The sequence below is a fragment of the Dipodomys spectabilis genome, unplaced genomic scaffold, assembly GCF_019054845.1.
Source record: "Dipodomys spectabilis isolate Male_0828 unplaced genomic scaffold, ASM1905484v1 ptg000141l, whole genome shotgun sequence".
In the NCBI taxonomy this organism is placed as follows: Eukaryota; Metazoa; Chordata; class Mammalia; order Rodentia; family Heteromyidae; genus Dipodomys; species Dipodomys spectabilis.
In genome coordinates, this window is record NW_024870818.1 from 5,974,987 (window position 1) to 5,991,594 (window position 16,608).

At 41.8% G+C, this 16,608-nt stretch overlaps 1 protein-coding gene across 9 annotated transcripts in view; it reads left to right on the top strand.

Annotated features, from left to right (window-relative positions):
• Positions 1–16,608, top strand: part of Bcl11a (BAF chromatin remodeling complex subunit BCL11A) — a 100,947-nt gene that overhangs the window by 72,086 nt on the left and 12,253 nt on the right. For all 9 annotated transcript variants that reach the window (XM_042691146.1, XM_042691147.1, XM_042691148.1 and 6 more), the window contains one exon: positions 12,970–13,071. In XM_042691146.1, the coding sequence (XP_042547080.1) occupies positions 12,970–13,071 (102 nt within the window). The remainder of the gene's footprint in view (positions 1–12,969; positions 13,072–16,608) is intronic.

Consider the following 16,608-nt stretch of genomic DNA (forward strand, 5'->3'; position numbering starts at 1 on the left):
AGTAATTGGGAGGAATCTATCAAAGACTTAAGGAAATTTGACATCGATTGGGCTCTTCTGTGTAATTATACAGCATTTGAAAAGTGAATTATTAACCTGATTGTCCATAACAACCACTGAGTAAATATACAATTACAGATTGCCAAAATCGTACAGTGAACTGAGGGGGCAGCAGCCACTTCCAAGGGGCTGTAATCATTTCCTGGTTCAAGGCTGACCTGGAGGCTCCTTGGTGAGTGAATCATTGACTAGGGAGACCTCTCTGCCTTCAGGGAAGAAAGGTTTCCCCTCTGTCAACTGCTTATTCTGTGTCTGGGTCAGTCTAGATGCTGGTTTAGAATACCTTGCCAAATGGAAGAGAAGTCCATAGCATAGTGCTGGATTTCTAAGTGTTTACCTCTGGCCATCAGAGGTAGACAGTATAGTTGTGGTTATCAGAAGTCTTGAACTTTTGCTTGGGAACCAATAGTAGACCCTAGCTGATGACACCTTGATCTAAGAGACATGTGGGAGCAAGGGGTGGGGGGTCAGAACTAAAAAAAAGCAAATCCTTTACAGTTCCTTAAATTGTCTAACCATTGGCCTTCATTGTCTCCAGCTCCAGGACTTTGGGTAGGCTCCCACTCTGGGTTTGGAGGTGGGGGCAGGAGTGGGAGTGGGGCCTCTCCTGGGGAAGTCCACACACAGCCCGTTCCTCGCTGGAGGAGCCGCCAGAGTGAGCCAAGAGCCGCAGGCCATAAATGCAAAGTCTGATTTAACAAAAGCGGCTTTTGAGTGAGAAAGCTGAGTGGAGTTGTCCCAACCTGTCAACTTCACATTTCTTTCCTCCTCTCCATAAATCAAAAAACGGTTGGTGGAAGGGAAGGGATAGAAGCATTTCATTTTCAGATTTTTTTTTGTAAGAAAATAAAATCAAATCAAAAGAACCTGTCCCACGCTGATACCTTACATGCCAGGTTTGAGCCTGAGGCAAATTTTTGTGGCCATGTAATAAGCCTTTTTAAAATGGTGACAGACCCTTGACTCTTTGCCTTGAATTACATTGATAAAAGACATTTTATTGCGTTAGAGCTGGGGCAGGAGTACAGGACGGTTCTTGCCTGGTCGGCCTCTTTGAAACCGCTGTCCACACTCCCCACTGGCTGACAGGGATTGAGCGCCATGGCGGCAGAGATCTGTGGACTGGTGACAGATCTAGGGGCTTTCTACCCAGCAGTTGAACGCTGAGGCTCTGGAAGCAAAAGGATTTCATCCCAAGGGGCTTGTTAAGGGAGAGTGGAGTCTTTGACATTCCTAGTAAACCTGAGAGATCTTGACATAGGTGGCCTCAAGTCAGACTCCCGGTTAGGACTACATGGGATTTGAGGGTTTCTGGAATGCTAGACCTCTCAGGCCATATTCCTCTACCAGACTCAGAGATGATTTTAAAAGAAGAAGAAGAAGAAGAAGAAGACTCTTTGATGCTTGTTGAGTATAGTCCCATTGCCCCAAGAGGTCAGGTCTCCACCAAGGAAACCCAGAATGGACCTATCTCATGGATAGAAAAGAGTTGACCATGCTGCATCCCTGACTTGAGAGTTTGGAGTCATCTGGGACCCTGGGATGCTACTTCCCATTGTACTGGCAGAGTTTATAAGTCCTAGAACAGTCATAGCACCCACATGTGGATTGGGACTAAAAATGCTTGCAGATTGTATCTATGGACATGTCTTTCTTGTTCCAGGAACTCTGTCCAGATTGGTGGGTGATATAAATGAAGGATTTGAAATTGGACAAAAAGCCAGGGAACTAAGCACAAAGCCAAGAAACTATGCCTGTCTGTTGTTCTGTTGAACTCTGTCACAGAGATGAGGGCTGCTGAGTGCCTGGGAGGCGAGAAGGTGCTCAGGGACTGGAGATGTAGCAGTTGCTGCCTATCCCTGTCAGAGGCCTGTTTCGGAAAGAAGGACTCTGTCAAGGGACAAGGTCTGGCCTCGAAGCATCAGAACCTCCTTGATTCAACCTCACCTCAGGCGAGAGGGCAGCCTAGTTTTGTTCCTGAAGAAATGTCAGAGCCTGACCTGCTAGACCTTTTTTTTTTTTTTTGAGCTTTGAAGCCTTAAATTAGTTCTCATAATTCCCTAGTAGTTCTGTGTTAACCATAGAACATAATAGGTTTTTAATTCTGGAGAATGGCCAGTTCTAATTCTAAGAATCCCCTGGCCAAGAAGGTCACTGAGTAGTAAAACCATTGTCCGTGTTTCCCCATTTTCTCTGAACTACACACACACACACACACACACACACACACCACATTATAGTCTCAGAAGATCAAGTGATTGCTATTGGCCATGATAGCAGTCTTCTCTGGCCCTTCTTGGGAGCTAAGGTGATGAGGAGTGAAAGAGGTCTCTGAGTAGTTGGGTTGAGCTCTGCCATCCAGCCTTGCTCTTACCACTTGCAGCAGGACAATTCTAAGGACTACCATCTCCTCCCTGGCAAGGGGAAAGGATATAAAGCCTCCCATAAAGGCCAGGAGATGGGCTTTGAGAAGGGCAAGCCTTGGGAGCAGGATTCTTTGGACCTGTTGGCAGTGGAAGAAATCTGCTTGGGACTTCTTAGGGCTGCTCATTCTTCTGGCCCTCATTATCCATTGAAGGATTGCCCAGATTGTGAATGGAAACTCCGCAGCTATATGGGCTACCTGTCTGCCCCTGTTCTTATCTCCTATCCATATTTCCCTCAGCTTCAGTAAGTGTCCAAAATCGTAAGGGTCATCCTTCTTGTAAGTTTAGTTTTTCTCTTAGCTTATTTCATATTTTCCTGAAGATTGTTCAAAATGGTGATACAGAAGTATAAATAGCATTTGTTATGAGTTAATACAGATAAAAAGGCTAGGGTTGGCCCCTTCAATTTGGGAGTTGTGTTTCTGCTGGCTTTGATTGACAAACTCTTCATTGCCCTGGCAGGTGTTATCAGAAAATAACGTTTGTTAAGCAAATGGTCATTCATTCTTCATGGATTCATCTTCACAGCCCAGACTTCTCTTCCTCCCCTCTTCCTCAGTGGAAAGTGTACATTCCACCTTTTTTTGGCATCTACTACTTACCTGGGCGATTTCCTATTCCCCCCTTTTTAATTTCTTGGGGAGAGTGTCTTCGAACTTGTTTGCGTGAGACCGGATGATGTGGGTGTCCTAAACATGTTCAAGGCAAATTCTTTTACTATTCACCTCTTTTTGTACTCACAGAGACACTGCCTTCAGTTGTACCCTACTTTCAGAAAGCCCAATAAACACCAAAACTTCATCAATAGACACTGATAAATTAGAGGGTGCTTTTTCACATTACAGAAAGATTGTTAACTTTTCAAAAGGTTTCACCACAGGGTTCCTTTAATAGTGAGTTCCCCCACTGAATTTAAAGTGTTTGTTTACAGATCATTAACTGCTTGACAGTGAGGATGTTGGGGGAGGGGAGGGACAGACTTAAAAGGTAACCTGTTAGAAGCCTTGCCAATTTTCGGTGAGCCAGGGAGGATGACGAAACCTCTCTGAAGTTATGTCAGCTAGCAAATGTGTTTCAGTTAACAGAAATTTGTTTTACACCATGGGCTTTTCAGGAATGCTCCAAGCTGGTTGAAGGCAGGGACTACAGTTTCTTGGGGTTTGCCACCTAGGTTAGAAGATGTAGCTGGGGAGAAAACTCGGGTTTCTTAGAGTCCTGTATGTGCTTTCGTGGGCAGTGGTGCCAGTCTCTGACAGAAGGCTGAGCTTTGCCACTGGCCTTCTGGCAAGAGCTGCAAAGACCTTTTCCCTTGACATTTAGCCTGGGTGTGTGGGAAGTTTCTTCCTGGTTCTCTGACCTTCAGTCTCATTGGCTTAGGACTTACCTGGATTTCCTTCTTGAAACTCAGGCAGGTGAACTTTATAGATCTAGGTCCTAAGAAGTTGAAATCCACCATCAAGCTCATTGTCACAGACTACAATTGGTACAGCTATCAATCCTGGCCTGGCATCCCTTGTAATCTGCCCATCCCCAACAGCTTCTAGCATGGGCCAAGGAGGTTTGGCCTGGCCTAGGAACTGGGGAGAGGTCACCCACTTAACCCAGCTTTCTCTTTTAAAGTAGAACAGACTTAAGGCCAGAAAGGGCATGAGATTTACTAACACTGAGACTAGCTGGTCTGGCAGAGCTGGTTGGGACTGAAAACCCAAAGTTCTTGTCTTTGCTTCAGGAAGGAAAGAATCTGAGGAGGGGGAGTGATGAGATTTATTGCATGGGCAATGGTATCATTAAAACTGGTTTCCAAGTTTCCCCAAACAAGATGAAAAATAGCTCCGAAATACACACACACACACACACACACACACACACAGACACACACACACACACACACACACTTCAAATAAAGGTTCAGAACTAAGTAAGGTTCCCCACCATTCCTACCACCTCCCTTGGCTTTGAAGAGAAGAAAGGGGGAAATTTGGAGGGAAGGTCAAGCTGATGATAGAAAAGACAAAGCAGTGTAGGAAAATCTCAACATTTCTCACCCAGTCATTTGTTGAAAATGTTTTAGCAAGAACAAGCCCATCTTAAACTGGCAGTGATACATCTGAAATAGATTATTTAAGTCAGGGAGGCAGTATTGCAAAGAAGAACATGGCTATCAACACTTGTTTGTCTGACTCAGAGGAATAAAACAGTGGATTCTGCCTTAGCAGACCACCCACCACACAACAGGGGAAGGAAAATTCAAGGGGGGGGTGGGCAAAAAAAAAACAGGACAGATGATTTTTGCAATAGTCCACATGGCTGTGTTGCTTATTTTAAGAAATGTGGTATTTGAAAATATGAACTTGTAAAAGCTAAAGACTTCGTAAAAATCCCCAGAGGACTTACTTAGATGACCACAGTCACTGCTTTCAACTGGCTAGATGTCTGTACAATACTTGATTTGAATATAATTGCTTGTTGAGACCCCTTTACTCTGATCTCTGGGCTTTGCTTCTCTCTGAGAAGCATCCATACTGCTTTTTCTTTCTGTCTAGAAAGCTTTCCTCTTAGCTCTCCAAGTTTAGCTCATTAGTGACCTTCCTGAGGTCTCTGTCCTCCCTTCAAAAGGTGAGCGTAGCCAATTCTGTATTCAGGATTCAACCAACCTTGAATTGAAAATACTTCTCAAATATTTCTGAAACATGTACAGACATTTTCTTGTCATTATTTCCTGAACAATACAATGGTTTACTTACTTAAATATTTGCCTTGCTTTATATACTGTGAGTCATGATGTAGAGATGATTCAAGAATATACTGCTGCGCATTGAGGACTTGAGCATCTGTAGACTTGGGTATCTGAGGGGGGTCCTGAAACTCCCCACAGATATCAAGGACTCACTATAATTGTTTTTCCTTTGGATTTCCACAGTGCCTTTCTTACAACACATTTTCTGTGCTGGAATAGGGTAATTTCTGTCCAGCCTTATCTGTCCAGCCTTATGCACAATGACTGGACCATTGTTTTGGATACTGTAGGTTTTCAGTAAATGTTTGTTGAATGAATGCATGGAAGAAATTGAATGAAGGGAATTTGTCCTGGGAGAACACACACACATACACACACACACACACACACACACACACACACACACACACACTTTTTTTAAAGACTTTTTTTTAATTGTGAAAATACTGTACAGAGGGGTTACAATTACTTGGGCAAGATAATGAGTACATTTCTTATCAAGCATTGTAGCCTCCTCCTTTGTTTCCCCTTCCCATTCCTTCCCATCCTCCCCCGCCCCCCAATCCTCCCCCATCCCACACCAAAGTTCATTTTCGACATAACGACTTATATATCTCATTGTTGCAATGGGTCCACCTGTATCCCTATTTAAACGATTTGTTTTTCCCCTTCCCCTCCACAAATTATACCGACATCAAATAAAGTGAAAGCAGGGGTTATACCGTGGGGGAGGGACATACAAAGCAACAAAGAAATAATCTTATAAATGTGTTAGAAACAATCGCATGAAAGAAAAAAAATATTTGAATACATATCTTAGGGTTCATTTCCCTAACATCACCTTATCTGACCTTTTTTGCTTGACTCAGACATATACTAGATATTGCAAATAAGGGAAACCATGGGACCTATGTTTCTTTGGGCCTGGCTTACTTCACTTAATATAATTTTTTCCAAGCCTTTCCATTTCCTAATAAATGGGGCAATGTCATTCTTTCTGATAGAGGCATAGAATTCTATTGTGTATATATACTACATTTTCTTAATCCATTCATCTACTGAGGGGCATCTGGGTTGGTTCCATATCTTAGTTATAGTAAATAATGCTTCAATAAACATAGTTGTGCTGGTAGCTTTAGTGTGGTCTTGTTTGTGATCATTTGGGTAAATGCCCAAAAGTGGGATTGCTGGGTCATAGGGGAGCTCTATGTGGAGTCTTTTGAGGAACCTCCATACTGCTTTCCAAAGACACACACACATTTTTGAATAGCAAGGTACATGGTTAAACAGAAAACAACCACAAAAATTGGCCAAAGACAATTTATCTTGTTGTGCAGCTGCCATTCTAGTCTACACGATAAGTCCTCACCATTCTAAGGCAAACGCTTAAAGTGTAATAAAAATTTATCTAATTCACAATCAAGTAAAAATACTTTGGGCCCAGAGCCAAAAAATATTATTGGAGTGAACTTTTTTCAACACCCTAAATTTAACCAGCTGGAATTCTTTTTTTAAGTACCATCCTATTCAACCTTTTGAAATGAAGGATTTGCCTTTTAGTGGGAAATCTGCATTTCAACACAAGATGGAACACAATGTCTTTGGTTTAGTTATTCTTCAGAAAAGCAAGCTTTTCTTTCTTTCTTTTTTTTGAATTATATGCTTTGCTTATGTTAAAGACACAGATTGCACAAAATTTTGTTTAGGCCTGACAGATTGGTGGCTTGTAATTTTTGCATTTTTATAGATAAAGGGGCATGAAAGATGTCATTACTCCCCCTTCCCTTGTCAAGAGAAGCCCTAGAATGAGAACTCTTAAAAGGTGAACTTAGTATCCTGTTTGAATAATCATAGTTCTGAGAGATATGTGCATATACGTGTGTGTGTATGTGTGTGTATGTGCGTGTGTGTGTGGCAGGCACTTAAATGAGTGACTGAAATAATTAAAATCACTGGTAAACTACCAAGAAATATAAAGATAGTGAGCAAGTTTCAGCAAAGAAATGCTGGAATATGGTGGTATGGTATCTAGAATCCTTGCTTCTGTTTTTGAAGAAAATTTTCTTTCCTTCCTTCCTTCCCTCCTTCCCTCCTTCCTTCCTTCCTTCCTTCCTTCCTTCCTTCCTTCCTTCCTTCCTTCCTTCTTTTTCTTTTTTTTTCATTATTGGTGATCAAATCTAGGTCTTTGTGTATGATAGGCAAGCTGTCATGGAGCTATATCCTCAGCTTTTGTTTTCTGAGACAGACCTTGTTGTATAGCTCAAGCTGGCCTTGAACTTGAGATCCTTCCCATCCCTCCCTTCCTGAGTGCTGAGATTTCTGGTATGTGCCACCACATAAGGCTAGAATGTATTTTTTAAAATAGCATTTCTATTTGACAAAATAGGTAGGGTAAAAAAAAAAGCAAAGAAGGAAAAAAATGGACATATAAATGCTCATTTCTAGAACAAAAGAGAATGTGATTTTGACAATTATCAGAAGGTTAATTAGGAATTCTATTCTCATTGACAAAACTGGCACATTTTTCAGTCCGGATTGACATAACTCAAGACACAGGCATGGCTAATGTTTGCTCTAGAATACTCTGAGATAAGTCAGAAGCTCTCAGAGGAGTGCTGGTAGCCAAGGAAGCCAAGGTAAACGCAGGGTCAAGGGCTCAAAGTGGCTGACCACAAAGGACATTTCAGAGGATTTGCTTTCCAGTTAGATAAAAAAGCTTCTAGACTAGCTGCACTGTTGTTATTTGGGTGGCTTGAATCCAGTGACTGGATTTGGAGCTGGGATTGGTTCCTTTAAGGAACTTCACATGCAGGAAACATTTTTAAATGTAGTCTAGAAGGTGCCTAATTGGAAGAGGAGGGTGGTAGTTTGAAAACTATGGAGCTGGAAGGGACTGTATATACCCTTCATTTGTCCTGTCACCAAAAGACCCTTCTTGGTCCTGGTGACTTACCATCCATTCTCTTCTTTAAGGTCCAAAATGAGGACAAGGCTAAAGATTCACAAGATAATACCATTTGTGGACACATAATCTAAACATGTACATTTATATATGTATGTATATGTATATTTAACATATGTAAGTAGATATATCTGTGTGCATCACAGATTTATGCTTAAGATTTTAGTGAGCAGTAAACTATATATGCCTATGGAAAGGCCCAGGTTTTGTTTATTTATTTTTGATGGTAGGGATCAAATCCCAGGTCTCAGAAATGCCAGGCAAGTACTTTTCCACTGAGCTACATCCTCAGCCCATTGCTCTAGGATTTTTATACTTGATTAAAAACTGAGCTTCAAAGCAGTCATTAGTGTGTTGGCAACAACGCTTTGTGCCTCATTGTTTCGGCACACTGGGAGACAAGCAGTATCACTTGTTGCCTATTAGACACTCATGTGGCTGTATTAGACAACTAATGATTAGTTGCAGAAACAGCAGGTTAACCGTTAAGGAATCTTTGAGGTGTTCTTGTGGAAGCCAAAAACTTGATTTAATGATCTTAAATTCTGGGATATCCCACTGTGTCCAAAGTTTTGGTACCCAATGTTTATAGAAATGTAAAGTAACCCATGTATAACATGAACTCAAACCCCTTCCTGATTCGGTGCAGAGCTTTCATGAGATCTGAAAAGTAAGAGTCGCTCTTTTATTATGCAGCCATAAAGAAAGTTTGCAAGTTAATAATGCATAAGGCTTTTCTGACACCCCCACGTGCACTTATGTCTAAAGAGATCTTTCTGAAACAGGGCAGGTGGAATTACCTTCAGTTGAGGAAGCATAGGCATTTGGAAGGACTGATTCAGATGTTGGCAACATGTTACATTTGAGAGCCCAATTTATACTCTCTACAGCATGCTACAGCTGCAGGCGTCAACCTTTTAGCTTGTAGAGAAGCAGTGACTGTATGCCTGCCTGACATTAGCTAGTTTGGATGTTGTCTGTAGTCCATGAGTCTGAATTGCTAATTGTGAAACCTTTCTTTCTCTAATTGTTTGCTCATTCTCCTGCCTTGGGTGTGCACTCTTTTTCAGGGGTGTAAAGGTTCAATCTTTCAAGCCATAATCAATCTCCAAAGAGACACTGTATTCCTCATTCTCCCAATAGTAATTGGTGCTAAGAGGGCTTCCTGTTTGATCATGAGTCTGCACCTGTTCCCTGTCTGTGTCAGTGATGGGCAGATGGAGGGCAGAAGATGGAATGTGGCAGGGAGGGAGCTGAGCCTTGTTATCCCAGTCCTCAAGGAAGTGGGTCCTGGCAGAGGGCTGGCAGCCTCATCACCCATGACTCTCTGCCCAGGGAACATCAAAGTTTCCAGCTTTCTTACCTACCCTTACTTGATTGTATATCATACTACCTACAAGATGTATTTAAGACAGACTGCTACTCCCTGACCTACCGGCAGTTTTTGACTCATTATCTAAAGTAGGGCCTAAGATTTTGTGTTTCCATCCAACTCCCAGATGATGCTGGTCTTGGCCTGGGTCCATCTTTTGGGAACCACTTCTCTGAGAGTACCAACAAAGAAATAAAGAATCCGTACAGCTGTAGAGACCACCACTTCTCAGCCAGTGATTGAACCTATCTCTTCCTTTCTGTTTCTCTCTTTCTCTCTCCTTCCCTCTCTCTCATTCTGTGTCAGTGTTAGGACTTGAACTCAGGGCCTGGGCACTGTCCTAAAGGCTTCTACCACTTGAGCCACAACTCCACTTCCAACTTTTTTGGTGGTTAATGGGAGATAAGAGTCACATGGACTTTCTTGCCCTGGCTGGCTATGAACTGCAATCCTTAGATCTCCACCTCCTCAGTAGTTAGGATTACAGAGTGAGCCATAGCACCTGGATCTGAGCCACTCTCTGCAGAGAGAACAGAAGCAATAGGAAGAAAAGCAGCCCTTATCCACAACCACTTTTTCCCCTCTCAGCTCAGAAAAGTAGAGCTGCTCCTCGAGTTTGATGCTCAGAAGCATTAATTGTGATACTTTGCCTAAGCTGTGATGAGATAATTGAAGGCATCATAGCAAGAAGTTAAACCCTAGGGAAACTATTAACAATTTAGCATTTCTAGTTATTGTGGGAATGTCGATTCTTCTTAGCAAGGAGAATATTAAGGATATGTTTAGTAGAAGAAGTGACAGAATCAGTCGGGTTCCCAATTGGCTGGGCTTTGACCCTTTTCCTGGAGGAAGAGAAATGCAGTCTTCCCCTCTCCCTCCTCCCCTCCTCCCCCCCCCCCAACTCTCCCCAATCTTTGTCACAAAGATCAAGTGTACTTTTTTTTTTTTAAGCAATTGATAGCAGTTCTGCTCAGCTCAGGAAGTATAGATAGAGGACAAAACCATGAAACTGAAGCCAGGAGGTTTTGGATGCAGAGTTGGCTCTGTTTTCTAGTTGTTGAGTGGGAACTTTTGAAATCCTCCCTCCATGTGGCTGCACTGGACTGGACTCTTCCCTAGAAGGTTGTGTGCCTAGTAGGTGGGTAGGAAGAGAACCCTCTTTATTGGCACTTCTTGGGCAGTAAAGACCACAGAAGGAATAGCAGAGAGGAGGAGTCAGGTGTCCAAGGGAAGAACATAGAGTTGAGAAACTAACTCTGGTCTTCCCTTTGTGATTCATCATCTACTTGGCCATGGACAAATCATTCATTTCAAGGCCCCACTTTTCCTATCTGTAAAATTAAGATATAAACTTGGTAATCCCTAAGGATTTTTACAACTCAAAAGGAAAACCCCAAATAAACTATGATGCTAGATATGCAGATGTTCTGGTCAATGAAACTTCACCATTGTCTTGTGGATCTGGGCTGCTGTTTTGAGCTGTTTGTTTTGTGGTAACAGGTCAGTAAATTAGTTTACCAACAGCACATAATGAAAGTGGATAAGACAGAATCCAGCTAGCAGTTCCCTCCTTCTTGTTGCAGTCCTCTTCCATTTCTGAAAGCACCCCAGGGTCTCTTCTCAGAGTAAGTGGAAGGGGCAAGGAGTTTGAAATTAGACTCCCCCCAAGCAAGTATACAAGGGCCTTGTTGCTTGTTGCGGGGGGGTCCCAGGAATACCTGAGTTGTGTGGCTTCTCGTAGAAAAGAATTTCAGTCTTGGCAACAAATAAACTTGCTGAGATAGGAACAAGTATAGAAGTCGACTCTCAGGTTTCTCCTTAAAAACTAGGACTAAACCTGTAGTTGATTTTTATCCCCAGCCCTGAATTCATTTAATATAAGCCATCAAAAGCAGACATACTTAATTTTTGAGGCCAGTCTTCTTACTTCTGTTGGTTCATTCAGTGGTTTTATATTTTTCTGGGGTCAGAGAGAAGGAAATATCTCCATAACTGGTCTCAGGCTGGGTTGAACCTCCTTTTTTTTTTTTTTCTTTCCTGCTTCCCCTGATTAATACAAACTCCAAACCTCTAGAACACATGGGATGTTTTCTACTCCATCTGTCCTCTGTTCCATCCCAGGGGTGATGTCTCCCTGGTTAGTTAGCTGATGGTGAATTTGGAAAAACAAGACACATACCACAGAAACCAAACAATTCTCCAGTTACACAAACCAAATTTCCTTTCTTACAAAAATCCCAATGCTAGAAGTGGTTGATTAACTGACTGCTGGATTTATTTACTGAGAGAAGTCTTATTACCTCTCCAGGTGTGCAGTAGAATGAGGAAAATAGGCTCTGGTTCTGGGTACTGCTGTTGTCAATTAATGGTATGATTCTTCATGCTCAAGGGTAGGACTTAGCCAAAGTTATTTTAATTCCAGAGTCTAATCTTCATTTTTTACTGCATTGTATTTTAAGTAGGCATTCTTATACTGGGTACCCATTAATAGAATTTTTTTCTTTTTCCTTTTCTTTTCTTTTCTTTTTATTTTGTCAGTGTGGGGCTTGAACTCAGGGCCTGGGCACTGTCCTTGAGCTGTTTTGGTCAAGGCTAGTGCTGTATCACTTTGAGCCACAGCGTCACTTCCTGTTTCCTGGTGGTTAAACTCTGTACAGTATCTTTACAATAAAAAATATATATTAAGAAAGAAGAAAAAATTTTTAAAAAGAATCTTATGGACTTTCCTGCCCCGGGCTGGCTTTGAACCTTAGTCCTCAAATCTCAGTTTCCTGAGTAGCTAGGATTATAGGTGTGAGCCACTGGTGCCCGGCCATTGATAGAATTCTTGATAATCTTATGGAAGAAAGATGTAGGAGGGAGAAAGCAGAGCTGGAGTGTCCTGTAAAAAAATGGTTCACAAACCCATTTATTTCCTAGTAATCTTTTTCTTTCTTTCTTTCTTCTTTTTTTAATATTCTTTTGGCTTGGGCTTGCACACACACACACACACACACACACACACACACACACACACACTCCAACATACACACTCATATATGTATGTATATAGTTGTAAACCAGCCTTGCAGATAATACCATTTCATAATATTACTAATTTCCTCCTTGATATTTTTACATCACCTATAATAAGACAATAATCAAGTAACAACAAATAAATAAAAAATGAAGAACAACCCCCTACAAGAGACCCCTTCACTTTTGTCCAAAAAGACCAACATTAAAAACAAAACAAAAACTGTGGGAAACAACTCACCACTGTTCTTTTGTTTCAGGCCTTGGGCCTGTTAACTATCTGCAAGGCTGTTGTAATGATGTTCATCTATTTTAATGGAATTGAAATGTGATGTCCTGTGGTTTATGATGCACGTTGTTTATGGCTGTAGTACTTGATTTTGGGTTTCTTTCACAGATAAACTTCTGCACTGGAGGGGCCTGTCCTCCCCTCGATCTGCACACGGAGCTCTAATCCCCACGCCTGGGATGAGTGCAGAATACGCCCCGCAGGGTATTTGTAAGTTGAACATTCTTTCTTCTACAAATGTCCATGTGTTTAGAGATGAGAGTTTCTGGAAATTACCTTAACTTTTTAAGTACTGAAGGGAGTTACTTCCAAAATAGATTGGCACCACATCAGTATTATTCCATCGTTCTCTTGGCACCCAATTCCCAGGCCCATTCAGCCCTGAGAATGACTTTTCCTTTCCTTTTTCATTTTCTTTCCTCATTGGAGGCCTGGAGCTAATGGCACCATCATCCCTGAGGATCTTCTCCTTAAAATCTTTTCTGGCTCCATGGCTGATGACTGGATATACCAATATAGGCTGCCACTTTTTAGTGCTGATAGTAGTGCTTGAGCTCAGAGCCTGGGTGCTGTTCCTTAGCTTTTTCAGTCAAGACTGGGCTCCTAACATTTGACCAATAGCTTCACTTCCAGTTTTTTGGTAGCAGAGATATGAGTCTCATGGACTTTCCTGCCCCGGGCTGGCTTTGAACCATAATCCTCAAATCTCAACTTCCTGAGTAGCTAGGATTACAGGCGGGCATGAGCTACTGATGCCCAGCAATGAATGACATACATCTTTAGTAGAGGCCAGAATTACAAGGAGTCAGTATATAATTACTCTGGAGTTATTCTAATGCATGTTGTATATGCATTCACATGTGTATATTTTTATATACACATGGAGCATTATATATGTGCATATATATGCATATATACACCCATACACACAATCTCTGCTTGCTTTTCTTCTAGTTTTGGGGTAAAAAGCAGAGCATCGAAGTTGAAGTGTAAAAATTCCACTCCCACACCATTATCTATTTACTTATTCATGCCAAATTCTAAGGGGGACCTTTTTATGAAATTTAGATTTGTTTGTTTATAAGAATGTCTTCTGCAAGATATTGTTTTAGAAAGTAACTCAGTGGGCTGTTCTCTGTTGAAACACATGGTATGAATCACACATAGCTAATATGTTAGAGGGAGGGACTCTTTCTACCCCAAACACAAAAAAAGCAGGTTCAAGATAAAAGGATGTGTGACATCTAGTTTTGATTTTTGAAAGTAAATGAAAAATAACCTGCCATGGGAAGGGGAAGAGTAATAGAAAGCTGGAAGAGTTAAGCTATGAAAGGGGCCTTAAAAAAATACGGGAGGGAAAGTAGCCTTATTCATATTGTGGACTGTTGTTTTCAGGGCAGGTGGTGCACCCTGAAACCAAATTCAAAACCAGTTGTTTATTTTCATTAACTCCTAGGTAATCCTAGGTAACAAAGAGTTATTGTAGGAGTTTCACAAGCCCTTGGGTCCTGAGGGCTGGGTGGTGCAGGGGTTAAAGCACCTCATCTGCCCCCTCTTCCTGGTTGGGACTGAGCCTAGGTTAGGTCACAGACTGCAGAGTTTAGGGAGTTGGCCTCACAGATTCCAGTCCCTACTTGCTGTTTGGGTGGGGGAGTACTCACCTCCTTTTGTTGGGGGTGCCTGGGGCCTGCATTTGGCTGTGGGAACTGAGCTACAGAGCTACACAGGAGGGAAGGGAGATGAGGGAGTGAGGCACTGGAGAGGAGGGTGGAGCTGAGGAGCCCAGATCTATGGATCAGGCAAACAGTTTTGCCTTCTCTCTTGGGCTTAGTTTTCCTGAGGACAAGGAGTTGATAGGATGGGTGGGAAAGTGGGACCCTGATAGAGAACTCCTATTCTTTCCTCCCTATCCACATAGTACATAATTTGCTGATGTCCAGGCTGGCAAGACCAGTTTAGGAGTGACCAGAGGAAGGTATGTGGAAATGAGCAGTAGGATTCCAGAAAGCTCTAGGACAAAGCCAATCTCCACCTGCCCTCCCTCTTCAGCTGCATTGACCAGCTGCTCTAGGCTTTCAGAGCCCTTAGCTTAGGGAGCCCCTGGATAGTGAAACTGAGAACAATGACTTAATATCTCCTCCCTTTCCATTCTACCTTCTCTAACCAGAGCCTGGGGTGAGTCCTGCCTTGGACCTTCTCTCCAAGCCTTGCTGGGCATGTGATGTGGTTAGTGATGACCCTCAGTAATTAATCACGCCTGGTAGTAATGAAAATGCACATGTGTGTTGGACCTAATAGTTTATGCAGGGTTTTTATATGCATCTGTCACCTGACCCTCACAATTCTTTGAAGGTGCTGTTTTTATGCTTATTTTACAGATAGGAATCCTAAGGTTTAGGGAAATTAAATGACAATCTCAGAGTCACAAGCTAGTAAACTACAGAGCTGGGATTTCCAGCCTTAGACCTCCTTGTTCTTCCATATTTGGAGGTACTAGTCACATGACTTTTTTTTTACATTGGTGACACACTAGGTATGGAAGTCATTTCCTCTCATAAGAGAAAATGAAATAAGACAAATCCCAGTAAGGTGGGCAACAACTGCTTTTAACCCTTCTAGTGCCTCCGATTCCTTATGCTTGAGGCCCAGGTCTCAGATTATTGCTTTAAATCAGAACAATCCTGGTGAATGCCCAATGAGGCTCTCAAATTGAGAAGTTGATTTTCATCAGAGTAAATGAAGAATATTATTATATTTTACATGTCAATAAATCAATGTAGCCCTAATTTTGCCACCCAGGAAATCAATTCTGGTCTTTCTAAACCATCCAAGATGTTATGAACAAAGTAATTTCACCAATTATGGCAAGTAACACATTTATTGATGAGTGCAGTTTAGGAATTTCCAATCTGTGAGCACTGTAATATAATATGGTGCACCGGCATGAGCCAAGTGAAATACAGATTATATGGTGAAATTGTAATGCATCATTTGCTATTAGTGGACTGGTAATAATTACCAGTTTCAAAGCAGCTCTTTCCATGTAATCTTTAGTCTCAATCGTAACAGCCCTTCTCATTGACATTATGATTACACTAGCTGCCCTCATGATCTAGAATATTTAGTTGACGGGAATACTAAAATGCGATAGTGAGAACTGTATGTTGTGTGCTCATTATAAGATAAAATGCCATTTTCCCTGACCTGATGTATGAAGGGGGACAGATACCATCAGAGTGTTAACATACTGTAGCATAATCACATAACTGCCTCTGAGAAAAATTTTTTTTAGGAGGCTCGGGCAGCAAAATAAAATGGACTTATCTTGTTTAAGCTTTGTGGAAAGGAAGCAAATGGGATTCTTGATGCAGTCTCATGTGCCACAGATTTCGGCATTTATCAGTGGCCGAATCGTGGCACAAGAGAAGCCAGAGTCGCTAATTGTGGCTACAGTCCTGAGTTTCCAGAAAAGATTATAAGGGTAAAATATTATTTTAAGGCATTTGGAATGATGAAAGTGTTGAGGATTGGCCTCAGCTGACAAATTTCCTTTTTACTCATCTAATTCTGATTGTCAGGCAAAATATATGGTGATAACCTAGGAAGGCAAAGGAAAAAAGCCACAGAGGGTCATGACATGGAAGCATGGAAGCAGGCCTATTTTGGACCCAAGTTATTGTTCAACAACAACAACAACAAAATTATGAAAATACTCTCAATGAAGCTTTTTATTTCCCTTTGAAGAGG